The 20,277-nt window shown below is 44.4% G+C and overlaps 1 protein-coding gene across 6 annotated transcripts in view; it reads left to right on the top strand.

The window, feature by feature from the left end:
- PAX7 (paired box 7) overlaps positions 1-13,314 on the top strand; it is a 170,683-nt gene extending 157,369 nt beyond the window's left edge. For 5 of the 6 annotated variants that reach the window (XM_069611084.1, XM_069611082.1, XM_069611080.1 and 2 more), the window contains one exon: positions 13,028-13,285. In XM_069611084.1, the coding sequence (XP_069467185.1) occupies positions 13,028-13,143 (116 nt within the window). In that variant the 3' untranslated portion in view covers positions 13,144-13,285. Of the gene's footprint in view, positions 1-13,027 lie in introns of all 6 variants that reach the window. The other variant, XM_069611085.1, reaches the window with a different exon arrangement.
- The last annotated feature ends 6,963 nt before the right edge of the window (positions 13,315-20,277 follow it).

The following is a 20,277-nucleotide window of genomic DNA, read 5'->3' as shown; positions in this document are numbered from 1 at the left end:
GCCAAGATCATTAACTTCGCTACCAGGACTCTCTTTCAACTCCCTTACTTCACACCTACTTACTCGTACCGTCACCAGGCTGGATGGCTGATGAGGCAAAATAGGGAAAGATTAAAATATCTTCTCCTAGTTCACAAATCTATCCACGGTACGGCACCACTCTATCTATCCTCCTCTATCTAACTCTAAAAGCCTTCTCGTAATCTCTGCTCTGCCTCCTCGACTACACATTTGGCTCCTCGCACTCCCTGTGCTTCCTCTCGCTACCGCTCTTTCTCTCTTCTTGCTGCACTTGCATGGAATTCTCTTCCCCCGGTCATCCAAGAAACAGACCACACAGATTTCTTCAAAATCAAACTAAAAGCCTACTTCCTTGCCTCTGTGTTACACTCTTAACCTACCTCTCAGCTGCCTGCTAGCTACCATTTTCCCCTTGCCTCTTACATGCCTTTTTAGCTCACTTCCTCTGCCTCCATTCTAGCATCATGGTCAAGCCGAAGCACAGCTGGTCGTACCGCCCACGTGCACTTAAAAATGTCCAATGTTGGTTGTCCTTACTCTATGTATGTCCACTTATCTATTGTCCCCTGTCACTGTTCCATTTGCTCACCTCCAAAACCTGGTCAGAATGTACCTCAAACTCAACTCATTGTAAGAAGCTCACTGCTTCCTGTTAAATCTGATTTTTTATCTATAAAACATTCTTTTGTGATCAAAAGAGCACTGTGCCTCCTGTATATAAATAAATAAATAAATAAATACTGTACTGATTGTGAAAGGAATCTACTTTGCAAAGTAACCACCAAAGCAGGTCGGCCTCCATTCTGGCATACATTCTCTTCACATTAGATATGTAAACTTATGTCCTCTTAAATCCATCATCTTTCTCTATACTCATGGGAAATAGTCCCCAATATGGACAGGTCTGAAGCATGTTGCGCAGACACATGCTCATCTAAGGAAAAAAATATAGGCATATGAATGGATGCAGCCATGCCCAGCCCCAATTCACCTTGATGTCTCCTGCCGGCCATACCCATCCTTTTCTCAGCATGGACTCAGGGGGAACAGACTTGTTCTTCCTTACTTCCCAAATTAGTGTTTCCTTTTCTCACTGTTAAGTCTATGCCTCGAACCTCGAGGGTTACATACTGGGCCTCCTGCCACAGACTATTTGGGTTTTTTGATCTGCATGCTCTGTTCCATTAGTGCCTGGTCAGACTGGATGTTCTGCGGTCCATTTTCTGACAGGGTCCACCTGACGTACCACAATCCATGGGAATTGGTCTTCCACCAAGCTGTGCCAGAGGACCTCAAGAATGTTTCTGTTGGAAAGATGAGTACATTCTTTTTTAACAAAGCATCCGAGTGCGCAGACTCATTTCCTACGACTCACTACATCAAAAGGTATTCCCCAAACTCTAAATATAGTGTGCTGTGAGTCACAATGTACCAGCTGCTTCACCAAAGGGCTTTTCATACCTACTATTGAGAGCAACACTGAAGTGCTGTGTTCAGTCTGCCACCGGCCACAAGGCTGAGGTGCCTGACAGTCCAATATTCGCTGTAGATACACCCAAGGATCCTCTGGTTAGATCAGGGGGTTCCTCCTTCCATTTTTACCCAGAGGTGAACGATCACTACAGGGATGCAGTGACAGCTACTGAAAATACAAATGTCTGTCACGCCTCTGCTGACACTTAGTCCCACAGCACAAGCCTTGTCGTGCTCATCAGGGTGACCAAACAGCAGACTGCCAGAGCTCCATCAAACCTTTCAAAGCAAAGAAAAGATAACGCCTTCACAGGTTTTAAGCTCCAAGCCCTCATGTTATGGTAGAGAGGTCACACCACTGTATCTTGTCATGTCCCCAAACCAGACATCAGAAGCTCATCCCTCCTGGTAAGTGCTTTGCCTCCCCTCACAGGCCTTGGAAATCAAGCCATGAGTGGACTGGCCTCCAACAGCGCCATAAATCATGCATTTTCCATCAACCCCACACTCAAAGCTCTACATGTTTCTGGACTCTCCAATCTTGAACCATACAAATACATAAGTCTACACTCTAAACAAAGAATAACAGGTCTAATTCATTAATCCGTTCGATAAACATTCAAAAATGTCTACAAAATGATATAATTTCAAAATCACTGAAACAGTGTTACCCTGTAATAAGATATTCCATAAAATATCATCCACCATGGTATAGTTCATACTAATAACATCTTGAAAGATCTGCCAGCGCTCACTATTAAAAGCCGTGCAGTAGATCACCAGGTGTTTTAAAGATTCACTTACTAGTGTTTGTTTACAACCCCTACATGATCTAGCAGCTTTCAAAATGCCGACCTTGCACCCAAAATTTCGAGCAGAGGCAGTAAGTAAATTCAATGTAATTTTCATATATATATCTTCTCTTGTGCAAGGAAATCGCACCAACTATTTTGGTAAAACTCCTCTATTCCTAGGACATTTCGCATAATACACAAATTGAGGATAACCCTGGAGAGCATCCACAGTACCACACCAGTCATACGTGTATAATTTGTGTTTACTCTGTGCAGAATTGGTAACCAGTTCAGTACAATCACTGCCAATATTATTTAAAATCCTCAGAATTGTCTCTGGCATAACCTTTTAGGGAAGTATCCGTAATATTGTCCAGCAGATTTTCCCAACACTGGCGTTGCTCATGTGGCCCATCACCTCTTCCAGGGCCCAGCAGGACGCTTAATTCCTTCAATAATTCTAACAAATAAGTGTAGCTCCTTCAATGAGACCCTACTTCTAGGACCATATGCTCTAGAGCAGGTGGTACCCAGGCTGCACCAGGGTCTGCAGCGCCACCTTTCCCTCCCCCACCTCTCTTGAGACCTCCTATGCCAATGGGTCCTCATTTATTAATGCCACTGACAATGGCCACTCTGTCGCCATTTGTGCCCACACCTCTGGTCTCTGGTCCTTCACTTTCCACGCAAGTGGCAGTGTCACGACTGTGTGACTCTCCAGCATTTTTGCGAATACTGAGGAAGACGACGATGAGGATTGCTCAGAAGAGAAAGATCTTCATACTGTTCATTTTTTCTACGAGCACACTCCCGATGCGTTGAACTCAAATTCCCATGAGCCTTAGCTGGGATCACGGGAGTCGTGGTCCACAACATGTGTAGTGCAGCAGGCTACAGACTCCACTATGCCCTGTCTCTCTTGCCAGGGCCCCACTTGCACTTCACCAGCAGCTTAACTTCCAGTTTATAGTCCATTAGCCAACTGTTATAAAGCAGTTGGACTAAGGATGGCTCCTATTTCTGCTGTTGCATAACTACAAATAGACAATTATCTTTTTTTTAAGCACATTTTGAACTCATAACTGGTGCTGTGCTCCAAGCTGTGATGGCTGTATGTACAGTCTCCATGGCCCCGCTTTCTAGGGCTGTCCCGGGTCAAGACGTGCAGTTTAGTTAATCTGGCTTTGTCTGTTCTAGGTCATTTATGCCGTTCCATAAACTGCCACATACGAACGTCTCAATCAACCGCAGAATTAAATGGGTATTTAATGGGTCACCCCAGTGTGGACTGCATCAGTGCCTCTTAAGCAGAGATCCCCAAACACCATTCAGCGTGCCATAAACGCCTCGGCGAAAAGAAGGGATTTAATTTATAATCAGTAAAACACATTCAACGGCCGCTAATGTGAAACATGCCAAATGCAGCACCTTATTAAATGAAACCGAGAGTGCCAGCACTCGGGCGCCATAAGGCAACACTGGCAAGAGGAATCAAGTGTCCTCTGGGAGACACAGCCCAGGGGCACCGGTACTCTCTGAAGTCTGCTAGCCTAGTATAATTGTCATGTGTTATCGATAGACTGGAGCTCCTAACTAGATCCGAGCTGCTCGGAGTGTCTCTCTCTCTTACAGCCCCCAGGCAAAGGCAAATCGTCCATGTCATTCCATCGATATAAATGTAATCAGAAACACAGAAAGTGGGGCAGCTGAAATCCGATAGGCTCAGAGCTTACCGACCCTGGCACACGCTCAAGGCCTACCCAGGCGTGCATGGGCCCATAGAGACCCAGGGAGGTTTCCCGGACAGGCTGGTGCTTCTGAATGACAGGTAGGGCTGGGGCAGACACTATCGCTTGGTGTCCGAGAGGTGCCGGCCTGCAGGGAAATCAGAGGTTTGCCCGGAATTAAATGGTCTCTTATTTCAGCTTTTTGCTCTATTCCTACGGAAAACGTCCCAGTTCATGACCCATTGCACCCGTCCTAAAGGCAATGCGTGCTGGTGCTAACTTAATAATGGATCTGTGACCATCCCAGCCTTTAAGAGACTTCCGGCTTCATCTCCCCTTCCACTCTGCCCTGGACTTGTCCTCCCTGACCTCTGCCCGGGTGCACCAAGCTGTGCAACCCCCTAATTTGTTTAACGCCTGCACCTAAATCCGAACCATCTCTGACTGCAGAAGGTATCCATATCGCAGAAGCCATCAATCACCTAAGACGTCCTTTGTGGATGCAGAAAGCATCAATAACCACGACGGCATCAATAGCTGCACCAGACATCAGTAGCCAAAGACAACCTCTGTAGCTGTAGAAGGCATCATAAGTGTAGCCCACATACATAGATGCAAAAAAAAATACAATCACGGAAGGCGTCAGCAACTGAAGACTGCTTCTAGAGCTGCCGATGACATCTATAGACACGGAAGTGATCAACACCACAAAAGATTTTAATAACAAAGACAGCATGTATAGCTTATAATGCATCAATAGCGTAAAATACCGATATATATTGAAGGCATCAATAACAACCTATTTAACAACAGGAGGCAGCATGCAGAGCACAGAACATAGCCAAAGATGACATCTGTAGACATACAAGTTATCAATAACTACAGACCAGCAAAATGCACCAATAACTGAAGATGGCAGCTAAATCCAAAGAAGGCATCAATAACCAAAGACAGCAGCTGTAAAGGCAGGCAGCAAAGATTACCGAAGACATCTACTTTAGCTGCAGACTTTATTAGTAACCGCAGCATGTATAACTTTAAAGAGCCATCCATGTTCATATGAGGCATAGAAGCCTGATATGATGCTTGTCGCAGCTTGAACCGCTTTGCCCCTGATGCTGGCCTGCGTTTGGATGCGAGGTCGGTCGCATGTGCTGTTGATCAAGAGTCTGGGGCAGATCCCAATGGCTGGTATAAGGAGCCGCCGGGCCGAGCGTTAGTCACAGCACGTGTGTTTTTGGAGAAAGAAATACATTCAGGTAGGACAACAACATTTCCCGGCAGTAACACCCCCCCCCCTCCCGAAAGCCCGACCGCTCTGCAACCCCGGCAGCTGACACCGTTGGGCTTTGATGTGGTGGCCAAGGACTGCATTGTGACTTGTCAAAGGTCGCACAGAGTGCCAGGGAGAAGCTCCGGATTGCATATCTGCAGGTCACTAGGCCTGACCTTCGACCAGGAACAGTGAGACACAAGGATCCTGCGTGTTCTATAAAGGGCCTCTTGAGATCAAACAGAAGGTATTATAACTATACGGTTTGGCTCCAAACAAACCCCCTCCCGTACACTAAAACATTCTTAATCGTACCCTTCCCCCTCCAATCCCACTTTCACATTTACACCCTCCTAGGAACGAGTTTATTTGCACAACTCCTTTAATCGCACTGGTCTATAATCTCTGACATCATGCAAGGCACGGGGGTTTGCAAAATGTTTTATGCTCACCTACAAGATCATTGTTACAGTCAAGTGCACATTCTACATGCCTGCACCTTTATACTGACGCACACACGGGTTACTTCACATGTATGTCCGCCTGTACTCTGGATCATACGCACTCTCCCAGACCCAGGTTCTTTCACAATGACACGCGGATGCCTTCAAGTTCTCTCTCAGATTGGCACTTCTCCCAGGCCTCACCATTCGATTGCTTTTGGACTAAAATTCGCTCCAAAGCTTGAGCAGTTCTGTACACTCAGCGGGTTCAAACATTGGCACTTTTGTATTCGGGGCAAAAGTCGAGTGAACAGCAGGAGGACGTCTTCCTCCCCCTTTTTTTTATAGAGTGACAACGTCTCCCCTATATGTTTTCAAGGAATAAAAAAAGAACAATTTCATGCATCTGCTTGCGGCAAAAAGGCCTTCAAACCCAAGTCGCGCAGCTGTGAGGCCAGACACTTAACCACAAGACCACAGGAATTGCTCATCACGAGACTATGCAATGTCTCCTATTGACAGTCTGCTATACACAACATGGATTGTTACATATTCTTACGTATGAAAGGTGCACACATCTTCTTATAGGGAAATCTGTTCTTTTGGGAAATGCTTATTATTTCACTTCAGGATATGTCCACTTTCTGTAACGTCATTTCCCATAGTGTATGTCAGAGTACCCCCCTCCAGCACCGCCTTTTTTTAGGACTTGAGCACTATTTATACTCACATGTTCGCAGACACTAACATGTTTTACTTCCATATCCTACCACCTAAGTTTACTCTTTCATACTAGCACCAACTTCCACACATCAGTCGCTTCCCACTCATGCGCTCCCACACTCCTCACATTGACTTTGTCCTGTCTAGGCGCACTTTCAAACTAACAAATGCTTACACCTATTAGTACTTTTACAAAACCTTCCACACAGAAATGTTATAGTGCTCCTACACATTGGCACTTTCTTATTGACAGACACACCCACAGAGAAGCACATTTGCAACAGCACAGGCTTTCACACAGATCCTTTCACATTGTTACTTGCTTCTAGGTACTGATATTTCACACTCACTTGCTTCCAGACAAGTGCACATTTGGACTCCACTACACTGGTGCTTGCACACCCACATTTTCCAACACACTTGCACACTGTCACTGACTTGGACTTTCAGACAATTTTTCATCCACTCCTTTGTACATGCTCACTTTCACACTCACATACTCCAGAACACCCTTGCACTCCCACAAAAGTGCTTCCACATTCACACAGTCATGTGCACTGGACTTTAAAATCTATCTCGTACATTGATCCTTTAATCCTGGCAAATACTTGCACACATTTGCCCCTTACACAGTGACATACATTTCCACAAAATAATTCTTTGACATCTTCATACATTATATATTCATAATTACATATACAAGAACTTTCACACTAACACATATAGTCCCTTTCACAATGAGACGCTGACACACATGGGGAATTTTGCACTCATTTCCCCCAAATAAACTCATTCAAACTGACTTCTTCTACACACAGACACTCCCAACGTCCAAAAGAACGACAACTCTCATACTGAAACACGCATACAGTTACTATCAGGGTGATCAACAATGCTCTTACCATCTTTGATGATGGCCATACTTGGCTCCTGGTTCTCCCCAACCTCTCAGCAGCGTTCGACAAAGCAGTCCACAAGAAACTCATTTACATTCTACATCGCCACATGGAGATTAGTGAGGTCGTCCTCAGCTGGTTCAAATCCTACATTGCTAACCACCAACAATTCCCACAAATGGATTCTTCCAGATCACCCACTCTACCCATCTTCTGGGGAGTTCTGCAAGGATCCATCTTCTCCCCTGTGATCTTCAACATTTAGATGGGACTGCTTAGAATCCTGCTGACACCACAAAACATCCACATCCACCGGTACGCAGATGACACGTAGCTCTTCCTCAAGATATCCCTCATCAAAGACATCCACAGGCTTAAGGCCTGCCTCACAATTATCCAGTCCTGGATGTCTAGTGCTCACATGAAGCTCAAGCCCCCGAATTCCTATTGCTGACCAATAACATGTTCTGACATCCAGACAGGGCTCTCCGCTATGAATCTTAAGGGTTTCAAACCCCAGCTGACCACCTCCGCCAAGTCCCTTGGGTTCGACATTGACAGGCACCTCTCCTTCAATCAGCACATAGCAAAGAAGACACAAACGGCTTGGTACCTACTTTATCTCCTGCAGAAAATCAAGCCCTTCATCTCAAAAAACATCTTCAGATCTGCTTTCCAAACATTGTTCCTCTCCCACCTGGATGGTGGCAATGCACGCCTAAAAGGAATTACAGCAACCACACGGGCACCCCTGAGAGGTTTCCTACATGCTGCAGGACAACTCAGCGAAGGACTCCGCATATTCAACCACATAACCCCTACCCTCACAGAAACCCACTAGCTCCTGCTTCAAGTATATGTCTTCAAGTCCAAACACCTTTACAGTGAAACTCATTAATGTATACTTTACTATATTTGCATTTGCACTTTACTACAAGTGGAAGTTACCACACACTGGCATCCTGCCACCCTACCCCGCAAACTCACACACATGCGCTTTCCCAGTGACAACTGTCACCAAAAACTGAACGTTTTAAAATGACATTTACGCTCGCATACTGATACTTTGATGGTTGCACTGACACTTGCTGTCGCACTCTGGCACTTTAACTATGTCACATATTCTCATACATGAGAATTTACACTGACACATTTGTGAAACTACTCTTTGGCACAGATTGGTACTTTCACACTAATGCTTACACACAATGTCACTTTCCTAAATGCACTCAACACAACTCCACAAACCGACACTTTCTTAGTGATACACTCCATTGTACTGGCACTTTCATACTGATGCTCGTTCTGATTCTGAGAAAGAGTTGCATAATTTGCCATATATGTTTTCACTATACCAGCGATGTGTGCTAGCACACACTGTCATTTCTGTGCACTCCTGCTGACTCCCACACTCTTGCGTGATACTCAATGGCATACGTGGATAGCTCTTCCCTTGCTCTGACAGCACCCAGCCGGTATTGCTGGGGTGCCAACTCAGCCCTCACCCTTCCAGAGATCATAGCCGGACTAATGAGACTAAGGATGGCATTAAAAAGCGTGACAGAGATCCTGATAGATATGACAAGTCCAATCAGAGTCTCTGTTTGGAAGGACCCCAGAGGGGCAGCATCTGACAACCTGCTGATAGCTGTTATTTGTTTACCAGTTGGTGCCAAGTGCCCTGCTCATGCCAGCTCATAATGTGGCACATCAACAGTGGAGAGAAGAGATTTTCCGGCAGAGCTCTCAGGGAGGCTGGATCTAGAGACACCTCTTATATACCTCTGAACTTCATATGGGGTTCTGGTCTTCGGTAATGCTGTCAGCGCACCTTTTCTGGCTTTGAAACTCGTGTCTGGCCCTAGTTAACGGTACGTTTTGCCGAATAGAGTTGGTGGCTTCTACCAGCTGGACCGGTTTGTGCTGCCAGCCTACAATTTTCGGTAAGCCTATTTCTTTCTTGGTGGCTGGCATGGGTTGTGGTTGAATCCCCCACCCAGATCATAAAAAAAAACCATAGCAGATCTTTGAGTAAGTTTTTCCGTAGTACACAGTCTTTGTATGTTATGCTCTGTGATATCATTCCATGTTTTGGGGCACCTCTCTTATTTTATATATTTAAAAGAAAACACATGTCAGAATCTATAATGTGGGCATTCTATAGTGGCACTACTCAGGAAGACTAAAAACAGCTTGTTGTGATCTTAGCCTTCCAATGCAGCTGTCAGGAACATTTCTTCCGGTTGCCAAATGCATGATCAAAAAATCCCTGTATGTGTGAACTACGTATGTGAAAAAGATAGTATCCCCTCAAACTATGGCCGAACGTGAACATTGTCCAAAGAACATTGTGAACAAGCTTTGATCATGCCGAAATGGAAGATGGTCTTATTTGTACCACATTCTCTTTTGTTGCAGAAAACCTTTGCCCAAGCTGTACACAAAGCTTACAATATATGCTACTTATACGGCCTGCCAGTTCAAATACTTCAAAATAAATATCTGAGTATTCTAAACTTTTGAGAACATTGAGGGGTTTGTTTGTTAGGGGAGTCTGCCCAGTTCTCTGTTCTCTTCTTTTTTGGGACTCTTAAGTAGTGTATTTAGATATTGGTGAAAGTATTTTAAATGTGATGGTCAGTGAACAAGCTTTGACTTCCTGTGGAGACCCTACGGGCCGCAGATGGGCTCTCGGTACCCGATTCCTGAAAAGTGCTAGAGATGCGAGGCCCGTAAAGAAACAATTAGGCCCTGAAGATTGATCAGTTCTCTCTGCCTGAGGAGTTTGACATACAGCCGAGCATCACTTTCAATAGTATATGTCGTATAGGGAGAGCGAGTTGTCTTCAATTCTTTTTCACTTTCTCTCCAGTTCCCCAGGTTCTCTTTCCCTGCTTGGTGAAGTCTGCCACATGTCATACTCTTCTTCCTGCTTTCTTTTGTGTGTTGTCTCCTTCAATCTCCCCTCCATTATCCTACCCTCCACCTATTTCTTTCTCTGCACCAAGTCCATCTCATTATTGCAGTCAGCAACTCCAAAGCCCCAAAATATGCATGTCCTTAATGTAACACAAAACTGCAAAGCGAGTAAATCTAGGCAAAGCCAGAGCCTTAACACCAGACTCCTGTCCTGTAAGATGTCAAACCTGCCATCCTCAACTAGTGTTATTGCCCTTAGCACAGCTGAATCCAAAGGCACTAATGCATATTTTTGAAGCCGTGGTGTGCATGGAGTTGCAGCACAGCCTGACATAGAAATAGAAGACGCCTCCTTTCTGTGATGTAGGAGTTGGGGCACTGCAGAGAACAGGGAGCAGAGGGTGATGCAACATGTATGGGAGAGTATGAGAGAGAGGGTGCTAGGGGTGTAGAGGATGAAAAATCATAGCCTATTATTATAGATTATTGCAGATTATGAAAATGTTTTTTCTCCTTCCTGAACGGAAGACTACATTTACCAGCAAGCCAAATGTCATGACAAAGACAAGCCTCTTAATATTGTGGATGCCAACTATGATAATGGGACTACAGAAACAATGTTTTTTTCTGCAGTTTCCTTTTGATATTTGTTGTAAATATTTCATAATAAAAAGCCATGGGAAGAAAAGAGTGGGCACATTTACAGATTTCAAATATCCCTGTAGCAGAAGCTGCACCTGCACTGAGAAACATCTACCTTGCTCTGCTTGCACGCCTCATCTCCTCCTCCTCCTCCAACTTCCAGTATTACGCAGAGAACACAGCTCTTTTTCAAACTTCCTGCTGGCCCCCTTGCACCCTCCATCATCCCTGACTGCCTATCTGCCATCCAGTCCTGGTGCACCTCAATGATCTCTGACTGAACGCCTTCCCATCAGGACCCCTGCTCCCTCCTTCTTTCCGTCACTATGGCCTTCCTCCTTGGGCTCTCCGCCTGCTCTGTCTTCTGAAGCCAAACATTTTGGAGTCATCTTCGACTCCTCTCTCTCATTTCTTCCTCACGCTCAGGACATTGCCAAGAAGTCCCACCTGCAGCTCTTCTTTCTCAAAGGAATTCTCCCTTTTTCTCACTTTCCCAGAGAGGCTCAATGTTACCCGAGCCCTGGTTCTCTCTAGGCTTGACTAGTGCAATAGCCTTCTCCTGAATCTACCATCTTCCACTCTGCGACCCCTCCAGCTAATCCAGAATAGGGCAGCCAGATTTATCCTTGGCCTTAAACCCAGGAACGACATCTCTCCTACCCTAAAAAAAGTCTTCACTGGCTCCCGGTTGCTACCCAGATTAAATTCAAATCCCTCTGCATCATCCACAAGGCTGTCTTCAACTTTATCTTACTAAATACTCTCCCTCTAGACGACTACGTTCCTCTGGCACCAACTCTTTGTGTGTAAAGCGTTTTGCTAAACAGAGGGTAGGTGGTCATTCGCTTTCTTCAGCCGGCTGCCCCCTATGGAACAGCCTCCCTCTCCCTCTGCGCCTTGAGCAGGACTTTTGTAAATTCCAGAAGCTCCTTAACACTTTCCTCTTTACCTCCTCCTTCCCTTCCACTCTCCTCTGATAATCCCACAGTTGCTGTGAATGGTGTCCAGGGCCTTCATGCATGCTTGCGGCCCCTGCCAAGCCACACCCAATCGGCCCACCTCCTGTTTACCCTCTGCACTTGGATTGGAACACCCTCAGCCCCAGAGGTTCACACTTACCCCTAATGTGACTCTGGCAATGTAGCACTCAAGAATCATAGCTCTTCATCTGTGGCTTACCCATGACCTCGGACTCCCCAGCACTTACCCTCTCTGCCCTCTTCCTTGCTGCACTTGCTCGTTCTGAATACTCACAGCGCATAGTAGGTTCATCCTTTTTCCTTTTTCCTCCCACTGCTCTTAAATATTGTGTTTTGTAATGTGTTTCACTCCCTTGTCACCTCCCTTCTCCCTGTGGGTGCTTTGAAACAGTATTTTACTTGCTGTATTAAGTGCCTAACAAGCAAACAATAAATCAATAAAAATAAATAAAGATTGTCCTCTTCTGACGGTCTGTACTCCTTTCTTGTGCTGGCCCAAGTGTGCATCAGCACCAATTTAAAATGAGATGCCGATGCAGGCCGCATCTGTATAGCCTGCTGTTGCAGCACAGAGCACACTGCTCTGCCCAAGTCAAAATCAAGCCCTGAACTGGCTAATACTCTCCTTCTCCTCCCACCCAACTCTTTGTGTCTGCACTCCCTCCACAAGGAGCAATCTTCTTTAGCCATGATAAAATGTCATTACCATTAGCTGTCCTAATAGCGATAATGGCTACCTGGGAAGGCTATGCCAGCCTAGGAACGGCCCAAACCCGTGGCAATGCCCTGGCTACGCTTAGGTCATTACATGAGGGCGGGGGGAGAGGGGGAGCAACAATTTAGTGCCATATCATCACAAAGTCAGATAAAGTTTTACATGTCATGAAACACAAACAAACAGGTTATAATGTGAAAATGTATCTACATACACATAGACTGTATAGACCTCTTTGTATCGCAATGCAACCACACAAAGTAAAGATGGTACTTCCCTTGTTTCCTTCTTCTACCCTTGAACTCAGCGCAATGGAGAGCAGTGTTTTAAACCAATGACTTGTGAGCAACAATGACGCCTGATGCAAGCATTTTGATGATAAACTATCAATAGATGTCTCTTGTCCTATCTCCTCTTACAGCTGCTGTAGACTACTTGGCTAAGAACGTGAGCTTGTCGACACAGAGGAGGATGAAGCTCGGGGACCACTCAGCCGTGTTGGGTTTGCTTCCTGTGGAGACGGGACAAGCATACTGAAGAACTCTGGGGCAGCCTCACACCACTAGAACTGCCTCAGGCTGCAAGGACCCCTCATTGTAGGATCCCTTCCTTCCTGAAGTCCATTCTCGCACTTCACTGGCGCCAATCTCAACTGCCTGCCTGTTGGCCCTTTCCTAATAAAGAGGTTTTACTGAATCCTGCCAATTGAGATGATTGCCCAGAGGACATCATTCAAAGGCCACCTACCACTTTCACGCTTAACCTCCAGCGACAACCAAGTGTATGGCAGCCAGTATCTACATAGTGTGTATGAATGGACTGACAGACGATCTTTTTCCATCGATTGCTCAGTAATTACTGTAAAGTATGTTTGTATATATATATATATTGTAAATCTTAAACATTGTATAGGAAGGAAAACTGAGCAATGAAAATTGATGTGTTCTACGTGGACCACTTATAATTTGGACCAAATGCAATCCCAGAGAAGGTGACATTACTTCCGTCCTCTCTAAACTACCCGTTACCATATCCGAGACGGAGGGCCACTATGAGCCACCTAATTTCCGTACTATTATGGATTATGAAGCAGTACAGACTCTGGAGCTAGGCAACATGGACACTATGCCTAACCGCACTGCTTGGACTAATGCATGGCTGTGTGTACATAAGTCTACAACTATAAGGTATTGCAACCTATTCTGTCTGCAGGGACTACTGGCACGTGGCAATGTATTCATGATGCAATTATTAGTCCAGGACTGCTTGAGTACTTCTCACCCCTTCTCGTATTCCAGCCGTGATATTCGAGGTTAAGCATTCCATAATTTGGTGATCCAGCAGAGGCACTTTTGTGGCTAGGGTCGGTCTGCTCCAAAGAATGTGCTTTATAATTTCATCCACTTTCTCACTCACAGTAGGGTGCAGTGTCCTTAAAATTACTATGGCATAGAGATTAATCAGACTGGTGTTTTAATGCCAGTTGTCTGGTATTGTTTCCAAACTCTTCGCTTACACGTCATCTTCTGCTAAATCTAGTGCGCTGGTTGCTGTATTCCTATATTGATGTCATGGAGTATACAACCTATGTCTTTGGACCCAAAGGAAGAGCCCTGGTTCTATTCCTGTAGTATGCTCATGCACATTTCCTACAGTAGTGATGGTGGCAGTGAGAGGTGGGGTCATAAAGGTATAGGACACTTTGCAAAAATTGCTGAAAAGATTTCAGTTGTAATGATCATTTGAGGGGAAACCGTGGGAAAGAGGTGTGCTAACATTTTAGGGATAATGGGAATAATGATTACAGGTGGTTCCCGCAGGAAGAAAACGACCACAGGAAGCCCAGCGAAAGCAGGGCCAACTGCCTCCTTTGATTATTAATGGGTACAATCATTACCACATGTCATATTTTGCCTCAGTGCTGTATCGTGCCACTGCTGCCCTGGGGTGCTCGGGTGGAGAGCCTTTGACCAAGACTGAACTGTCTGTTAGAGTGCTGCTCTCTAAGAGTAAAAGTGCCATAAGGAACGAGACTTTGAAATGCATTCCTATCTAACTTGTAACCAGAACCATCTCTACTTGGATGCTAATTTATGCAAATAAACGCAGTCCCTAATGCCCGATGCTAGGTACACCCATGTCCTAGTTCTCAAATGCGGAAGCCTAGCCAGAGAGGGATTCCCATGGCTATATTACAGAGTTGTGGGTTGCAAGAGAACAAAATGTGGGAATGGATGGAGGCATGCTGCACACCAAGTGTGTGTGTGTGTGTGGGAAGAATAAACCAACACAAGTTCAACCTCATACAACCCCTTCTCTATGAAGCTCAAACTCACGTATTTACCACATTCTTACCAATCCCCTCCACTTTTTCGTACGTGTATCAGCATGGTAGAAGTTCTTTCGAATTGGTGAGAAAGTCAGTGCAGAAGCATACACCAGATACCTTGCCCATCCTCACACCACACTTAACATTTCTAGATATCTGTTTTGACCCATTCCTGAGTTGTCAATCAGCTCACAGTGTAAAACAGTGTCAAATGACATCCCATTGGCAGAGTGAGGGTGCGTGAAGTGTCACCGTTTGCAATTGTGAGCCTGTAGGGGTGATGCACTAAGGAAAAAGAGGAGGTAATACCAAGCAACCTTGTGAGTTAGAACAATGGAGTGCAATATTTGATGTTGCTTCTGTATCAAGTCCTTCTTTTAAAATCAACTTTCAAGATTCTGATACACTTCAATGCCCTTATGTCCATGCATTTCCGAATATTTTATCTGCAGAGGTTCATTTCTGGGTTGTCTTGGAACTCAAAAAGGGGTTGCTATAGAACTCAAACAGCCTTAAAAAGGCCCAAGACATACAAGGGACCCCTTTAGAAGAATGATAAAGCATTCCTACAAACCATTTGAGAATTCCATTCATCATATCTCTAAAATGGGGTTATTAGTAGCAAAAGATCAATTATAGTGTAACTAGAGAAAATCACTCAAATAAGTAAACTAGTCCTAAACAAGTGACCAAGAAAGACTGAGCTCTGTGTGGCAACGAGGCTTTACCTGTGACTGATCTCCATTTGCAAAAGTCCATGCCCTGAATCACCGTAAGAAAACTTAATCAGAGGTGCATTTGTGCCCCTACAGCCTATACTTCAGTTACACAAGCCTGTCGCTGCTTTTGTCCTCGTGTACCACATAGTGCCTGGTCTGATTAAGATTGGTCGCTGGAATTCCCCACCATCTGTGCTAAAGCGCACAATGAGGCCTGGGCCCCTGGCATGCCCATGTACAAACTGGTGTAAATAGCGGGACCCATGAGATTTTGTGTACACGTCGGAATCTTTTTCCTGTGGCGTATGTTCATAGAAAGCCAATGTTTTTATACTCATACAATGACTACGGTGCACATTGAACAGACAGCAGTAGAGATTCACTGCTGTAAACTTTGTTTTGAAAATGCATTCCAGACTGTATTTTTTTAAATGTTGTGTTTATGTATAAAATTGAAATGACGTTTTATTCCATGGACTGGCAATCTCCCTTTTGCTTAAAAAAAGAACACAAAAATGGCAACTTCCCTGATAACATTTTTTGAGCGGAGCCCGATGGACTAAGGGGAGAGGTTGGCAGGGCCACCATGGCGCCATTGTAAGAACAGGCTTCACAACCCATTCCAAATCCAGAAGCACTTCTGCCTTCTGTGCCAGTACCGACAAGCGGAGGGCTAGTTGCATGGCGCTTTGCCGCTGGACCAAAGGACAAAGGTTGGCGTCCAAGACGAGCAACCACAAGAGATAATGGATTGTGGTGTTTTTCCAGTGCTGCAACCGCTTCTGCCGAAGCCAGTATGGATACTCACCCTCACCAGCACTGCCAGCTTCATTGCCACTTACCCAAGGCTCAGAGACTTATGTACTGTATGGTTTTAACCTTCCAGTGACACCAGCTCCATGTACTCACCTGGAATAGCTACCTAGCACTGTATAACATTCCGTGTAACTTGTAACTGCGGATCTGACGCTTCTGTGTTTGACTCATAGCCATTTCACTCCACTTGAGTGTGCGTGGGTGCGTCTGTGGGTGCATGTGTGTGTGAGTGTATGTGTATATAATCTCACCATAATTTATTCAGCTATATGGCGTAGTAGAGTAGAAAGAGAAAATGGTATTTGCTTCAATTACCTGCTGCCTGTAAATGTTCTCTTTGTGTAACTCGGGCGTAACTGTTATACATTAAAAGGACACGATTAAAGCAAGCACTGGATCACTTATTTGTTTTACTCAACAAATCCCAGGGTTGTCTTTGAATGTCTCATCGAATCACTATGTTCAGATCATCTACATAGACTTCTCATCTTCTCACATTTTGGCATTTGTTCATCTGGTGCAGTACTGGATATGTATAATTCAGCTAGTCCAGAGCAGATCTAGGGAATATCTGGTGCTACTTTCGATCTTGCTTTCAGGTGGACAAAAGCACACCATTCACACATGTGGTCATCATTCTCCAGCAATCCCTTATCAAGTATCCTGCCCACTTTCTTTTCAGTTAAGACCGCCAAGCACTGCAACTTTCATCCATTCCAGGTGCTCAGATTGCAGGACCGCCTCGCTTTACGGAAAGTCCTTAAAACCTCACTATTCCCTGCACTGTCACTTAATGCTATCATCTAGCAATCAATGGTTCTTGCTATTTACTGATGTCTTCAGTCAAACCAGACAATAATGTATCTTATTTTATTTTTGAGGTTTTGTATAGCGGCAACTTCAGAGTGTTATGAAAAATACGGTGAGGGGAAGAAAGGATAGGGAAAGACTTAGAAATATGAAGAAACAAAGTCAAGGTTTTCCCAATGTTGAGTGACAAACATACACCATCTTGTAAAAAGCAATAATTTCCCCATAGTATAAAGAAGTTATAGCTCTATTAAAGACACAGAGGCAAGTATTATACTTCACTTCCGTTACTGAAACGTTCTGCAGCAAATCAAATTAACAGTAGAAACTACATTTCCCAGCTTCAGCTTCCAATCCTTCGAGTCCAGTTCCTATGAGTATTCCTCCATAGCTACACAGTTCCTCTTTCTTTGCTCTGGTCAGCCTTGAATGAACCAACAGAAGACAACTAAAACTCACGCCCTGTGAATAGCCATACAGAACTGAACAAAGTCCAAAGACGAAAAGGCACAGTCTAACCAATCGACCTAACGGTTGGACACCCATCAGGATACCATGGGACCAGCTTCTAGGAAAAACACAAAATACTATATCAGGGTAGGGAATTAATACGGAAGCAAGGGGCAGTTTTAACAGCATAATCAACCAGAACATTCACGGCACATTCATACAAAGAAGGGTAAGGCCATAACCACCTCTGTGTCTTTAATAGAATTGGAACTCCCTTGTACTACATACATAGCATTGGGAATATAGATTCTTTTGCGAGACAAGAAGACAAGGATGATGCTTGTTCAAAACACTCTCGTCACCAGTGATGCAATCGGCTTTAAAGCGAATTCCTTAAAGACTGAATAGCCAGACACTTTGCTGCTATCATGATGTCCTCCAACTTGGCTCTCAACAGTAGGCTTTGCATGCTTTGGACTTTGGTTGCTTTCCTTGAGGAATGAGTACCAAAAACCAAGACATCAAACCCAGCTTGTTTGATGACCCACTGGACCATCTAGACAATGTGGGGGCTGACAAGTCCAGAAAGGGTGTCTGAGTGCCAATATTAGCTGTGTTGCTTCCCTTGCCCAGTAGGGAACAGTTACCAATTTGTACTGCTTAAGGTAACGCATGACACACAGGTGGGGGGGAGACGCTAAAAGCTGGTAAAACACTGATTGAATGCCCATTTTAGTCCTCTTCAAGACAGAGAAACAGAGTCTGATGGGGGAGTAGACTCTCTGGGTATCTTTCAGAGACCTAACATTTGAAAACAGCAACATGGCAAGTGCAGAAGAGAGTACTTCCAAAATCAGACCAGCTTAATCCTCCTATCTTGGCTGGAAAAGTAAAACAGCATTGACTTCCTGTGGGATGTATTAACCTACTCATCCAAGCCCTGCAACATCACTGTGCATTGCTGGCAGCGGAAACATCAGAATGGCCACTGGAAAGCATGCTGCTCGCTCAAAATCACCTATATTAGTGAACACAGGAGATCAATGCCTAAAACCACCATTGGGCTACCCACAAAACAGCATGAAACCACTTGGAAATAGCAATGCTGATTGCAAAAGAAACAGAGCTAGCTTCCAAAAAAAATCTTTTCTTGATTGTCAAAAATTGCTAAAATCATGGCTCACAAAATCACCTAAAAGATCCAACCTCTTTGTTGTGTGTTCCACATTACTCTGCTGCAAGAATCCACATCAATGCAATGTCAGCAAGAATCATATTCTATCAAGCAAAATCCTATTTTAAAGATACTGATGAAAAGACAGCTGTCAAAAATGGGTGCAATACTGGTACTCACCACTACCAGAAACCGGCGTTTTAAACCATTTCTTTGTAAAAGTTGAACAGGGAACCCCAAACTATGCCAAAGAAAGACCTGCTGATGGGTGGAGACAATGTAAAACTATATTCTGAAATGACTTGAAGGAAGCAATTGTTTAATGTATGTATTAAAAATGTGGGTTATATTGTAAGAAGAGACATTTGTAGACATTGGTTGCAGAGTTACAAAGTGTTCCCACACTGGGATTAAACAGATTCCACACCTTTTCCCTGGACAAAAGAAGCTTCCTTCTGTCCTTGGCCAAGAGATTGACAGACTGGTGTGAACAGGAACTAGCCAAGGCACCCTGGCATGTTGCTCTCAGTCAAGACAATGGATTCTTTGGGATGAATAGAATATGCTGATTTGGGTGTGACTAGTCAACAACTGCTCTGGGTGAGACAGGACATGTGACCTCTGAGGCAGCCAAGCTTCTGGGGGTGGAGACAAACCGTTGTGTGTATTGAATTGAAAGCAAATATATGTTTTATAAAATTGCGTATAACAAATTTTACCAAGCTGACAAAAATATGAAACTTTGGGATTCTTAAAATGACAAATTCACTCACAGTTTAAGACTAAGCTGGATGCTGTGTGATGTTCTGAGGCCAAACCCCTGAATTTATTAATATTGCAGCTGTAGTGTTTTTGCTATAAACATAAGAACTTACAGTAATATGCCCAGGAAGGATCTGCATGCATGTATCAAATCTGGTGCAGAACCAATATTGCGAAACCCAGCAAAAGCGCGAATAAGTTTTCATTTCTGAACCCAAGCACGTAGGAACATGGGACTTGAACAGAGACATGCCTTGATTAATTTGTGATGTGTGTATGTATTATGAACAACTTGTATATCTGGGAAATATGTTTGTTATGAAAAATTGATTTTCTAAGTATAAGCAAAGGGGCGTGTTCTTTCCTAAGCCATGATCATGACACCTGATGACACAGGATGACACACTACTCCCTTCTGCAGTCAGGCGACAAGAAATTCTCTAACCTATCAAAACCTTAGGGGGTTGGGCATATAGAATCAGCCTCCACACCCACTTTGAAAACACATAAAACGAGACTGCCTAGGACAGATAGGACACTCATTTTTTCCACTACTCACCGATTCCTGCGAAGCACTCTGCCGGACCAGATCCAGACAATATCCAGATAGA

This window comes from Ambystoma mexicanum, chromosome 8 (genome assembly GCF_040938575.1).
Source record: "Ambystoma mexicanum isolate Mex_15411 chromosome 8, UKY_AmexF1_1, whole genome shotgun sequence".
Taxonomy (NCBI): Eukaryota; Metazoa; Chordata; class Amphibia; order Caudata; family Ambystomatidae; genus Ambystoma; species Ambystoma mexicanum.
Note: the sequence above shows the minus strand (reverse complement) of the source record. Positions and strands in the feature narration are given on the sequence as shown.